Source organism: Lepidothrix coronata, unplaced genomic scaffold, assembly GCF_001604755.1.
Source record: "Lepidothrix coronata isolate B3197 unplaced genomic scaffold, Lepidothrix_coronata-1.0 Scaffold44, whole genome shotgun sequence".
Classification (NCBI taxonomy): Eukaryota; Metazoa; Chordata; class Aves; order Passeriformes; family Pipridae; genus Lepidothrix; species Lepidothrix coronata.
The window spans coordinates 225,517-236,749 of record NW_016690224.1 but is presented as its reverse complement, the minus strand read 5'-3'; the positions used below and the strand labels follow the sequence as shown (position 1 = coordinate 236,749).

Below are 11,233 nucleotides of genomic sequence, written 5' to 3'. Positions count from 1 at the left end.
CTTCAGGACCTGCTGCCCAAAAAACCTGCTGCAGGTCACGTGGCTTCTCCCTGAACCACCCAGCCCCTGACCTACCTCCTCACAGAAGTCCCAGCTCTGACTGGTGTAAATGTTCTTGGATGCACCAAACCTGAACAAGAAGAGGACACACAACTGGTTTTATTCCATCAGCTGAGGCAGAGCCAGAGGATTTTGCTCTTCATGGATGCAAATGGGATATGAAAGGGACAGAGACCCTCCAGTGGGGCTGGTGCTAATGAGGCTGGCGTGACCCCACTTCCCCACGAGCAGAGAGGGGTCTGCTGGCTCCATCTGTTCCAAACCAGCCAAGCCTGTCTGCCTTTGAATGATAGGGCAGCAGGAGAAGCAAGAGAAGTTTCTTGCTCTGAATGCAAATCTCCACTGGCCCTGTGAGTTTTCCACAAGGACAATGTCACGTGGTGGCATGTGCCATGTGAATGCAAAATGAACACTTTCCAGGAGGAATGAGGGAATGGCTTTAAAGCTCCTGCAGAGAACTGGGGCACAGCTCTCTTGGCCTCGGGGCTACTCGGAGAGCCACTTCTGCTTCTTTCTCCCCTCCCTGTAACGAGGATAACAGGCTCTCCTATAAAGAGCAACTGAGAGGCACTGCATGGTCTCTCCTGTAGAAGGGGGACTTCCTGCTCTCGTGGGGAAACATCTTGAGGACACTGAGCATTTTTTCAACACAGATCCCAGCGCTCCCCATCTCACTGCAGAAGTGCAATGTAACCAACAATAGATGAGCCCACCTGTAAAAAATGGCAGCCAGGGCTTTAGCCACAGATAAGGGATCTTTCTTCTGCAGAGGAGCAGCCTCCACCCACTTGGTGAAGTAGTCAGTCACAAGGAGTACGTGTGTGTTGCTCTGACTCGTCTCGGGAAAAGGACCTGCGCAAACAACCATCCAAAAAATCAATGTGATGCCGTAATATCACCCAAATGGGCACAGTCAAAAACCCAGCCCAGCAAAACCACTGCTGCAAAACCCACCACAACTCCCTTCTGCAATGTCATCTGGCCAGAACATTTGGGTGACCTTTGTCAGCAAAAATACACCCATCAGAGCTTCAGTTCTGGGAAGTAACACACGCCCACAGCTCCCATTGTGTGTGGGGAGGGAGCCGAGCCAAGCACAGGGATCAGGTTGCACCCTGGCCTCCTTGGCACTTCCCCACAGGCAGCTCTCACTCCTGGCATGTGGCAGCAGGTCTGCCACGCTCCTGGAGCCCTGGAGAGCCCGCCAGCCACACACACTCACCGTGAATGTCTAATCCCAGCACTTCCCAGGGAGATTCCACCCTGACGGGCCGCGCTTTCCGCGACACGTTCTTGTTGTGCTCGGCGTTCTGGCAGGTCTCACACATTTTGATCTGGAAAGGGAAAAGGCAGATCAAAAGGCTTGGGAATATGCTGATGGATTCTGTCAGACTCAGACTGCACGGATTATGAAGGGGTGAGACAGACAGCAGGGCTGAGCAGCTTCTCTCTACCCAATGAAAACAGCGAGGCACAGAAGAAAGAGGACGAAACACAACAGGCTGACACATCTCACCTCTCCCAAAACTCACCTGACAGCTTCCTCTGACACAATAACCAATTTTCTCAACGTGGCCTACAGCTAAGCTATTTCTCACCCTGTTTCCAGACAGATATTTATTGCATTTTAACCTCCTACTGCTGGTTAGAAAAATCATCAGCCCAAGGATGCCGTAGGAGCTCAGACCATGCAATGCAACCACACTATTCCAAACCACACCACTGCAGAGCCCTGCTGCAGGAGACTGTCAGCAACAGAACAGGTGAGGCAAAGCAGCTGAGCAGAGCCAGTGGAAACACTGAGATCCACCCCTTATCATAGTTTAGAGAATTGGGCAGCTCTGGGAGCAATCCAAAGCTGGGCTCAGCAACTTGTCTGAAACAATCCCATGTTCCCATGCTGGCCAAAACTGCCCTGCACCAGGAGGCTTCCTGACGCTCAAGGAAAGACATCTAAACTATCCAGCTGCCTCGGGGCATTCCAAGATTCACCTGCAGAGTTACTCAGTTTGTGGTTTCAAAGCAGCAGGCACTAGAGATGACATCACCCCTGCACTCCTGGAGCTGCTTACTTAGGACTGCTGCCAGCACCGGTGTCACCGACACGGTCAGTGCTCTCAACTCACCCAGTCCACGACATCCTTCACAATCCCCAGCCAGTAGTACCGGCTCTGGATCCGGTGCACGGTCTTTTTCTGGCCCAGGTGGTTCCCGATTTCGGTGAAGTGGCTTTCCAGGAAGACCTGCCGCCTCCGCTCGGGATCCACGATCACCTCCCGCTTCTCCTCCTTCTTGGGCCCCACGTAGTAGAGACACCCACCTGTGGGCACCAGAGGTTTGTGTCCAACACCCCCCTCTCACGCCACTCCAGCTGCTCAGCCCCAGAAAAAGGCTCATTTTCCACAGTGGGAAACACAGGAAGAGAGACACAACCTCGGGTTTTTTGCCTTGGGAGCTCCTGCAGCGCCCCTGGAGAAGCTGCTGACCTGGAAACACCCCTAAACAAACCCAGGGAGAGCTTTTCTGCAGGCAGGGCTGCGCGAAATACTCTGCTACAATAAAACCACTGCGGTCCCCACGGGGCACCGGTGCCACCCGCGGTGACAGAACCCCCACTCTGCGCCCCAAAAATGACGCTAAGGCACAGCAGGGGGGCGGCAGCGATGGTGACAGTGATGGTGACAGTGACGGAGGCAGTCATGGTGCATCCCACGGCTGCCAAGGAGCCACATCCCCTCCCCAGCCGCAGGTCCGGCGCATCCCTCCTCCCATGGCATCTTCCCAGCCCGATCCCTCGGGGGTATGCCACGGCCGAGGTGCCCCCCACCAGGGTCCCCACCGTCCACGACGAACTTCTGGGCGTAGCGCTTGAGGTTCTTCCTCTTGATGGAGCAGAAGCTGGGCGGGAAGCAGCCCTCGGCCAGCAGCCGGTAGATGTCCTCGAACTTGCTGCCGTGGCCGCAGGGCTCGGCCGACACCACCACCTCCCGCTCGGCCTCGGGCAGCGCCGCGTCCATGGCCGGGCTGGTCCAGGACCGGGATCTGGGCCGGGGCCGGGGCCGCGCTGACCCCGCCGGGCGCGCCCCCGGGCGCGCCCCCGCCGGCCGGGGCGGGCGCTCCCAGGGACCGTCTGCAAACACCCCTTGGCGGCCCCGAGCGGGTCCGGCCGGCCCAGCAGGGGAGGGCCGTGTGGCCGCGGCGCCGCTGCGGAACCCACCCGCGGTGACGTCACGGAAAGCTCAAATGAAAAACAACAGCAAAAAAAAGGCACAAAACTGGGGAAAGAAACGGGCTCTTTTCGCCTCTCCCCGTTTTCCGCCCCGGTTGGGAATTTGCCGACGCGCCCTCGCGCGGGAGGAAGCGGAGCCGTTTTGAGGGTCGGACCCCGCGCGCGCAGCGCCGGCGGGAAACATGTCCGGGGCGCGGCCGTTCCTGGCGTGCGCCTGCTTCTTCACCGACAACATCTTCGTGGGCCGCTACGGGCTCCACGTGCGGTACCGGGACCGGCGGCAGCTCCGCCGGGAACACGGCAGGGTACCGCCGGGGGCGGGCGGGGCTGCCCCGGGAGCGCGGCCGGGAGGGTCTCCCCCGGGGTGGGCGGGTGGCCCTGCCCGGTGACACGGGCGGTACCGGGTGACGGCGGTGTCCCGTGTGTTTCAGGCGCTACAGGAGCGCGGCTGCCGGAGCGAGGAGCAGTTCCAGGCTGTGCTGAGGGAGGTGAGCGCGGGGACCCCCCTTACGCCTGCCGGGAGGGAGATTCGGGGCAAAGAAGAGTTTGGGTTGGAAGGGACCTTAAACGTCATCGAGTTCCACCCCCTGCCATGGGCAGGGACACCTTCCACTAGCCCAGCTTGCTCCAAGCCCTGTCCAACCTGGCCTTAGACACTTCCAGGGATGGGGCAGCCACAGCTTCTTTGGGCAACCTGTGCCAGGGCCTCCCCACCCTCACAGGGAGGAATTTCTTTCTAATATCCCATCTAACCCAACTCTCTGTTAGTGTGAAGCCATTCCCCTTTGTCCTGAACTTCAGAGCCTTGTAAACAGTCTTTTTTCATTTTTCTTGTAGTTCGTTCGGGTATGGAAAATCCACAGTTAGGTCACCCCAGAGCTTCTCTTCTCCAGGCTGAACAATCCTAATTCTCTCAGCCTTCCCTCACAGCAGAGCTGCTCCAGCCCTCTGATCACCTTGGTGCCTCCTCTGGACTCGCTCCAACAGCTCCATGTCCTTCCAGTGCTGGGACCCCAGGGCCATTTCCACACCCCCAGGGGTCCTGGGGCCGGGGTCAACCCTAAAGGGAGTTTGGGACTTGCTGAAGCCACAAGCCCAGACAGAATTGGGGCACAGCTCCCCAGCACCTCATCCCAGTCAACTCCACTGCTGGACAGAGGTCAGAGGAAAGAATTCTCCCCAGGCACTGCTGGGGAGCTGTTTACACAGCCAACACCCTGGAATTAAATACTGTCACCCAACACTTTGTCCCAGTGGCCTCTGTGCTGCTCCCTCCTTGGATTTAGTCAGTTGGCTCCCAGCCCCCTTCTAGTTTGCCTTTCCTTGTCCTTTCTTTTGCCAATTGTTTTCAAAGAGTGCCCTGAGATGGGATCACCCAGGGGTCCTACAGGTTCACACTCCCCCCAGGACACCCTTTATTAAGGAATCTGTGCCCCTTCCCAGGCCAGGGACAGAGATCTGTCACACAACCAGCTCTAATTTCACCTGGAGGACAGACAGGTTCCTTTAGGGATTTTTGGCAGAGTGATGATGGCAGTAAATCATAATTAAAGCTTTAGGAACAGGATATTATGATTCATATAGCACAGAATTTATGAGTAGGACAGCACAGGATTTCTACAGGCAGAATCAATGCAGCACAACAAGCAGAATTTATAATAGAACTTCTCTCAGGATTTCTAGATTCAAACTTTAGTTGTAATTTAATATCACCTAGATCCTAATAACTCCCTAATCACCTGGACTCTGCAAATCTGCTAAGATCTTAATACAAAGGTTTGCTGTACCAATGTAAACATAATGTAGACTCAAAAATAATATAAAAGAATAGGATTTACTCACTCAGCCCTCAGAGGAGTATGTCTCCTGCCATCAGAGGTGTCCCTGGCTGTGGGAGGTCATGGCTCTCTCTCACTGTCCAGCAGCTGTTCCAGTCGAAGTTTCCCACTTAGGACTTGTAACTGCCTGATTTTGTAGGCAGTGCTGGGGGCTGTTACAGTTCCCTGTTCCCTGTCAAGGTCACCAACAGCACCTGGTGACCAGGGGACTGGGCCCTTCAAGGCCAGCAAGGAAGGGAGTGATTGGCCTTGAGGCTGGAAAGGAGGAGGAGAAGGAATCTGTTTGGTTTGTCTGCTTGGTTCACAAGACCTTCAGGGCCTGATAATGAGGGAAAGGGAATGAATAGATGACCAGAGAATGGCTGCTCACCTCATAAAATGCATTAGTGATGCTAACCAGGGGTCAGGAGGGAAACTGGTCACACCCTCCTTCCTTCTTTAGTGAGAAATGTTATAAATTAATCTTATGAAGGGGAATTAAACAGGAAGGGCTGGCTGAATCAGCTGCTAAAACAGCTGTTTGCTCTGAAAGGACAGATTAGCCTGTCTCCACCACACTTAGCAGTAATCCCTTCATGACAAGACTTGTCTCCCTCCCAGCAAGTGTCTTTATTTTGGACAATGCTTATATTGTCAGAACACAAGCCAAGGCTCTTAAAGCCTCCACTGACAATTCAGGAGGTGTCAGGATGCCTGAAAGGGCTGAAACCTCACAGCTCCACTTGGCACTTCCATAGATAGAAAGGCTTCAGTTATTTTTTTAAGCCATCTGTAAAGAGAAAGTCTCTCCAAACCCTCTCAGGCACTTGGCTTTTCAGATATTTATTGGACTTGTCTTGACTACAGAAAAACAAAAGCACAGACTCCACTTCCCAGAGGTGCCTGAAACAAAAATAACTGGTTTAAAACAATGAGCAAATTCCTGGAATTGTTTTAGTTGTCCCTTTTGATTTTCTCACAACATGCTCTGTTGTTTATTTGCAGATTGAGGCAGAAGTGCAGAGAAGAAAACAGTTAGTTCATCAGTCAGTGGAACGCAGAGCCATCATCTCCAAGTGCTACAAACCAAAACACCCAGAGGTGTACACTCTGCAGGTACACAGTGTGTTTGGAGTCTCTTTTGCACCCAAGGAATTACCTGAGAGTTTATTTTTGCAGTTTATTTTTCTCTCTTCTCCTTGGGATCATGCAGTGCTAAAGCTGGACGGAATTTAAACCTGTGTGTAGCATATTAAAACTGAATTTAAAACTTTGACAGCACAGCATGTTCTCCAGGCAAGATTCCACCTGGTTTACAGCCAGGAAAGGGTCATTCCATATGGAAGCTGCTCCAGCACCTGGTACTGGACTTGAAATACCATTAGTAATTTGAACATAAAGCATCATTGCACCAAACAGGCTCGATCAGGTCTAATGAGGAGCTGCAGAAAACAGCCTTTATGGGCTACTTTGCTTTGAATTTTCTCATGCTTACCAGACTCAAGACTTCCCAGCTGGATAGTTCCCACAGACAGCAGTAATGCACAACCAAGTTCACACAGATTTACTGTGATCCTCCAGCAATAAGTGCTGCTGTTGTTTGTTATCATCAGTGTGGGGAAGTGCTCAAAGCAGAGCCCAGTCACTCCGTTGTGCTGATTCCATGACAAGAGGCTAAAATCCACTAGGAAAGATTTTGCACTTACCTGTTAGGAATCCATATCGTGAGCCAGGCTCTTTCCTGTCATGCCTATAAAAAATCTGGCCAGTTTTATGTAGAAACCCTCAAACTTACCTAAACCCCCAAGTAAAACACAGAAACATTCTGCAGTTCCTGCCGCAGAAGTAACCCCAGTGTGACTATCAGCCCTCTCCCTAGAGTCTGCACATTTCCCTTGTGGCTCCCTGGAAATCCATTTCTCTCTGGGGTCATAAAAGGCTGTACTGGCTAATTGTGTTTCTGTATGGTTTTTTCCCTCCTTCCCTTGCCACCAGGATTCCTTCCTGGCCCCGGATTTCCTGGAGATCGTGCGATACTGCACATCGCCGGGAGCTCATCTCCAGGGCCTCCTGGGCTACCTCGAGTCCTTCTCAGGTAAAGGAAACAACACCTCAGTCACGCAGATCTCCCTCTGTGACACTGCAGCTTCCCTGGTGACAGCTGTTCCCAAGCCCTGTCTTTAGTAGCTCGGATTTGACACAGGCTGAGGCAAACAGGATGTTATTCTCTGCCAGACAGGGGTCTCTGGAGGGGCAGTGCTGTGCAGCAGTTCTGCTCTGGAGCAGACACTCTTTTCTGCCTTCCCATCCCATCCCAGTCTGCTGATGTCTCACCAGAGGCTTCAGCTGCAGCAGGGCTGGGGCTTTTGGCTGTGCCACCATCTCACCAGGGAGCCTGAAGGAACACTGTTAGCCTGGGGAGCAGGTTTTTTTTTCCTTCCCAAGTGCTTTGCCATTTCAGACAATCCCCGTGAGTTAGTCTGGGCTGAAATAATTTCAGTCTTCTAAAAAGAATTCTGGGTTTTAAGCTTCTCTGGAGGCATCTGTGAAGCTCTCTGCCTACCAGAAATGCTGACAAAATGTAGAGGGGAAGAGGCAAAGTTTCATCCTTTTCTCAAGACGAAAAGAGACCCAAATGTGTCTGTGCAGAGCTCCTGAATTTGTCCAGCCTTCTCCTGCTGTCTTAATCTCAGCTTCTGTATCCTCAGTCCTGAGCTCCCCTCACACAGACCTTTAGGGCTCTACCCTGAGAGGCAGCTCAGACCTGGTATTCCCAGAAGGTTGGCACCAGATGAGTGAGTCCCACAGCCCCTTGAGTGTCCTTCCAGGCTGCCTGTGATGAGTCGTTGATTCACCACCCTCCCTCCAGACTCAAAACACTTCCTTGGCACTACATCTGTCATTTAAACCAGTGCCAGATCTCCTGACTGGATGGGTGAGCCTGGAAACGAGGGACCAACATGAAAAATAACAAATACATCCTGGGGAATGGTTCCAGCCCTTCGAGCAGCCTGAGCACAAAGTGAAGCACGAGGGTCCTGTGCTGTCACTGCCACCAGCACAGTGGAGCTGGACAGGCAGGCAGGAACACTCACCTGTGATCTTCCCCAGCAAATGGTGTTTCCCTTCTCCTGACAGATAAGAGGATCTATCGACTCCCAGTGTTCACAGAGGAGTTCTGCCAGACCTTTGTGGATGAGCTGGAGAACTTTGAGCAGTCGGATATGCCCAAAGGCAGGCCCAACACCATGAATAACTACGGGGTAGGATTTGTCTCCTGTGCTTCTTTGGGGGAGTGTTCACTCTGTTCACCTCCTCAGTTCTCCTTTCACTTCCAAAGTGTCTGTCATTTTACACAGAGCAGTTGGAGTTCCAGTACCCCCTTGGAGGGAAAGGGTTGAGGGAGTGTTACACAGACAAAAGGACATGGGAATGCAGGGAAAGGGGGTGGGAGTTGGTACCTCAGAACAAAGAGAACCTTGTATTTTTAAGCAATACCCATTTAAATCAAGGAGTTAGTTTTTAAAGAACACTCACCTTTTGATCTTGCTCTGTCTTTCCCCCATCCCTTTCCACCTTGATCTTCCTCCTTCCTCCTGTAGCTGGAGCCTTTGCTCTAAAGTTCTTGCTCTGAGCCAGCAGCAGGGCTGGAGGAGGAGGAGGACAGCTCTGATAATGTTGCTCAGCTGTTCCCACCTCCTCTCTTTGACACAGGTTTTGCTGAACGAGCTTGGGATGGATGAGGGCTTCCTGACCCCCCTGAGGGAGCAGTTCCTGCGGCCCATCACGGCCCTGCTGTACCCTGAGCTGGGGGGATCCTGCCTGGACAGCCACAGAGCCTTTGTGGTCAAGTACTCCCTGCATGAGGACCTGGATCTGAGCTCCCACTATGACAATGCAGAAGTCACCTTAAATGTCTCACTGGGGAAAGACTTCACAGAAGGCAACTTGTACTTTGAGGATTTCTACAAGGTACTGAGCACATTCCCACTCTGGATCCCCATTCCATTCCCCTCTACCTCCTCACCCTTCCCCCCCCCAGTTTCTAGGCATAAACTGTGTTCTAAAAAACAATTATTCACGTCTGACACTCAAACCTGCTTTGTCCCTTCCCTCTTTTTTACATGTTTTGGTTATACAGAAGCCTTTTCTGTTCAATATTCAGGTTTCAAAGAGAGCACAGAGGCAGCTTGTAGTAGGAGTGAACAAACCAGCCCATCTTTCCACAGCTGAAACAGGGAGCAGGGAGGTCCTGAGAGAGAGATTTATTTCAAATGAGACTTAAAGCTAAATGTGTAGCACCTGTTTCTAGGGCAAGAGTGGGTAATAGCTCTCATACACAGGTGAAACAGGTTGTTTTGATTGAAACTGGGAATGTCTTATTGGAAAAAAGTTGTACTCATCTGCTGCCAAGCCACCATTGAAGTGGCTGCATTTCACAGGTGCAGTTTGTCTTCTCCATGTTGCTCCCTGGGGGAAAAGGTGATAAGTGTCAACTATGTGAGTGTTGTTCTGCCAGGTACTTTCTGGTGCAATTATGAATCCACCTCCCTTTGTTCCAGGATCCCAGTCCTGTGCCGAAGTACCTGGAGGTGGAACACGTGGGAGCCCAGGGGCTGCTCCACCGGGGAGGGCAGATCCATGGGGCGCTTCCCATCGGCTCTGGGGAGCGCTGGAACCTCATCGTGTGGATGAGATCATCCCTCATCCGAAACCAGCTCTGCCCCATGTGCAACAGCAAACCCCAGCTGGTGGAAGCAGAGGGATTTGGGGATGGATTCACAGGAACCCTGGAAGAGGACATGCCTGAGACTGTGGATGTCTGTGCCCTGTGGTAGGGGATGGGAAAACAATTTCTGCAGACCACGTTGCCTAAAGCTCCTCTCTGACCTCTCAGACTGCACTAACAGACTCTGATGGATGCAGGAGTCCTGTAAGAAGTAGCTCTCACCATGGAAAAGGATACAAAGCCAGCCCCGCCAGGGTTAGGGGAGCTTGGAGAGCTGGAACTCAGCTCACCAGGGCTCACTCTGGGGCTACAGGACTGTAAGACAGAGAAAGCCCCAACACTTTGGTTCACTACAGAGACTCAGTAAATATTTTCAGGTGTACAGGGAAAACACCTGAAGATCCTTGGCCTCTGTGCCAATAGCAGCATCCCAGGTCCTGCTGGAAATGGGAAGGAATGGTGATTAAAGCCCTACACTTACCACTCTCTGCTGTTCTCAGTGGCCTCCTGTCCTCTTCCAGGGGCAGGGGAAGAGCTTTTTATTGCTGAGTGACAGAGAAGGATCTGCTCAGAAATGAGATCCAGGTGATTCACAATAGGCTGCTGGGAATGGCAGGGAATTACTATCACTGGAGTTTGCCTAGCCCAGGCTCAGAAGAATCCATCAGGAGCACTATATAGGGAGAGCTGATCCCACAGGGTGGCTGAGAGGATTTCCACAGGCTTCCACAAGCTCTTCTGAGCACAAATTTCCAGTAGGCAGAAACAGAGACAAAGCTCTGGGAGCGACCTGCAGCACAGCAAAACTTTACATTTAACTCCCTTTGCTTTAGCTCTATGAGCAAGTGAAAATACAAAATAACTCTCCCAAGCTGGGTGCATCAGGCAGACCTGGGGGCTTCTTAATTTGGCACCAACATCCCCCAACAGAAGAGGGATTAGAAGGGTCAAGTGCTTCCCTTGTCTTACTTCCAGCTGGCTGAAAGCTTGGGACTCTCGTGCCTACAAAACAAATTAAAGAAGCCAAATATGTTTTGATTTGGTGTCTGCATTTGCGTCTGTAGCAAATTAATTGTATATGATGTGTACAGAGACTGCTGGATTTGTACGGGACTGTTTCAGTCACCTGTTCCCTGCAGTAATTAGAGCACGTGGATAATCACATCGAGAACTGGGAAGGGCTGGACGTGAGCGGGCACAGGGTGTTATTTTAAGCCCTCGCGAGGGACCCGCTGGATTTTTGGCTGGGGGGGCCATTGGCACATGGCTGATGAGCTGCTCGTTAGCAAAGCCCATTAAAATCGCTGGGCAAGGAAACCGGCTGCTGTATTTGTGCCTGGATCCGATATCAAGAAACTCAGTCTCGAAGGTTTCACCTCTTTCAGCAGCGAACGCGCG

At 52.3% G+C, this 11,233-nt stretch overlaps 1 protein-coding gene across 1 annotated transcript; it reads left to right on the top strand.

Annotated features, from left to right (window-relative positions):
- Positions 1 to 3,519: 3,519 nt before the first annotated feature.
- OGFOD2 (2-oxoglutarate and iron dependent oxygenase domain containing 2) lies at positions 3,520 to 11,152 on the top strand. Its single transcript, XM_017814170.1, has 7 exons — positions 3,520 to 3,554; positions 3,721 to 3,777; positions 6,112 to 6,222; positions 7,102 to 7,201; positions 8,245 to 8,369; positions 8,821 to 9,078; positions 9,669 to 11,152. The coding sequence occupies exons 5-7, from the start codon at positions 8,331 to 8,333 to the stop codon at positions 9,942 to 9,944; spliced, it is 573 nt and encodes a 190-aa protein (XP_017669659.1). The 5' UTR covers positions 3,520 to 3,554; positions 3,721 to 3,777; positions 6,112 to 6,222; positions 7,102 to 7,201; positions 8,245 to 8,330; the 3' UTR covers positions 9,945 to 11,152.
- Positions 11,153 to 11,233: the final 81 nt, after the last annotated feature.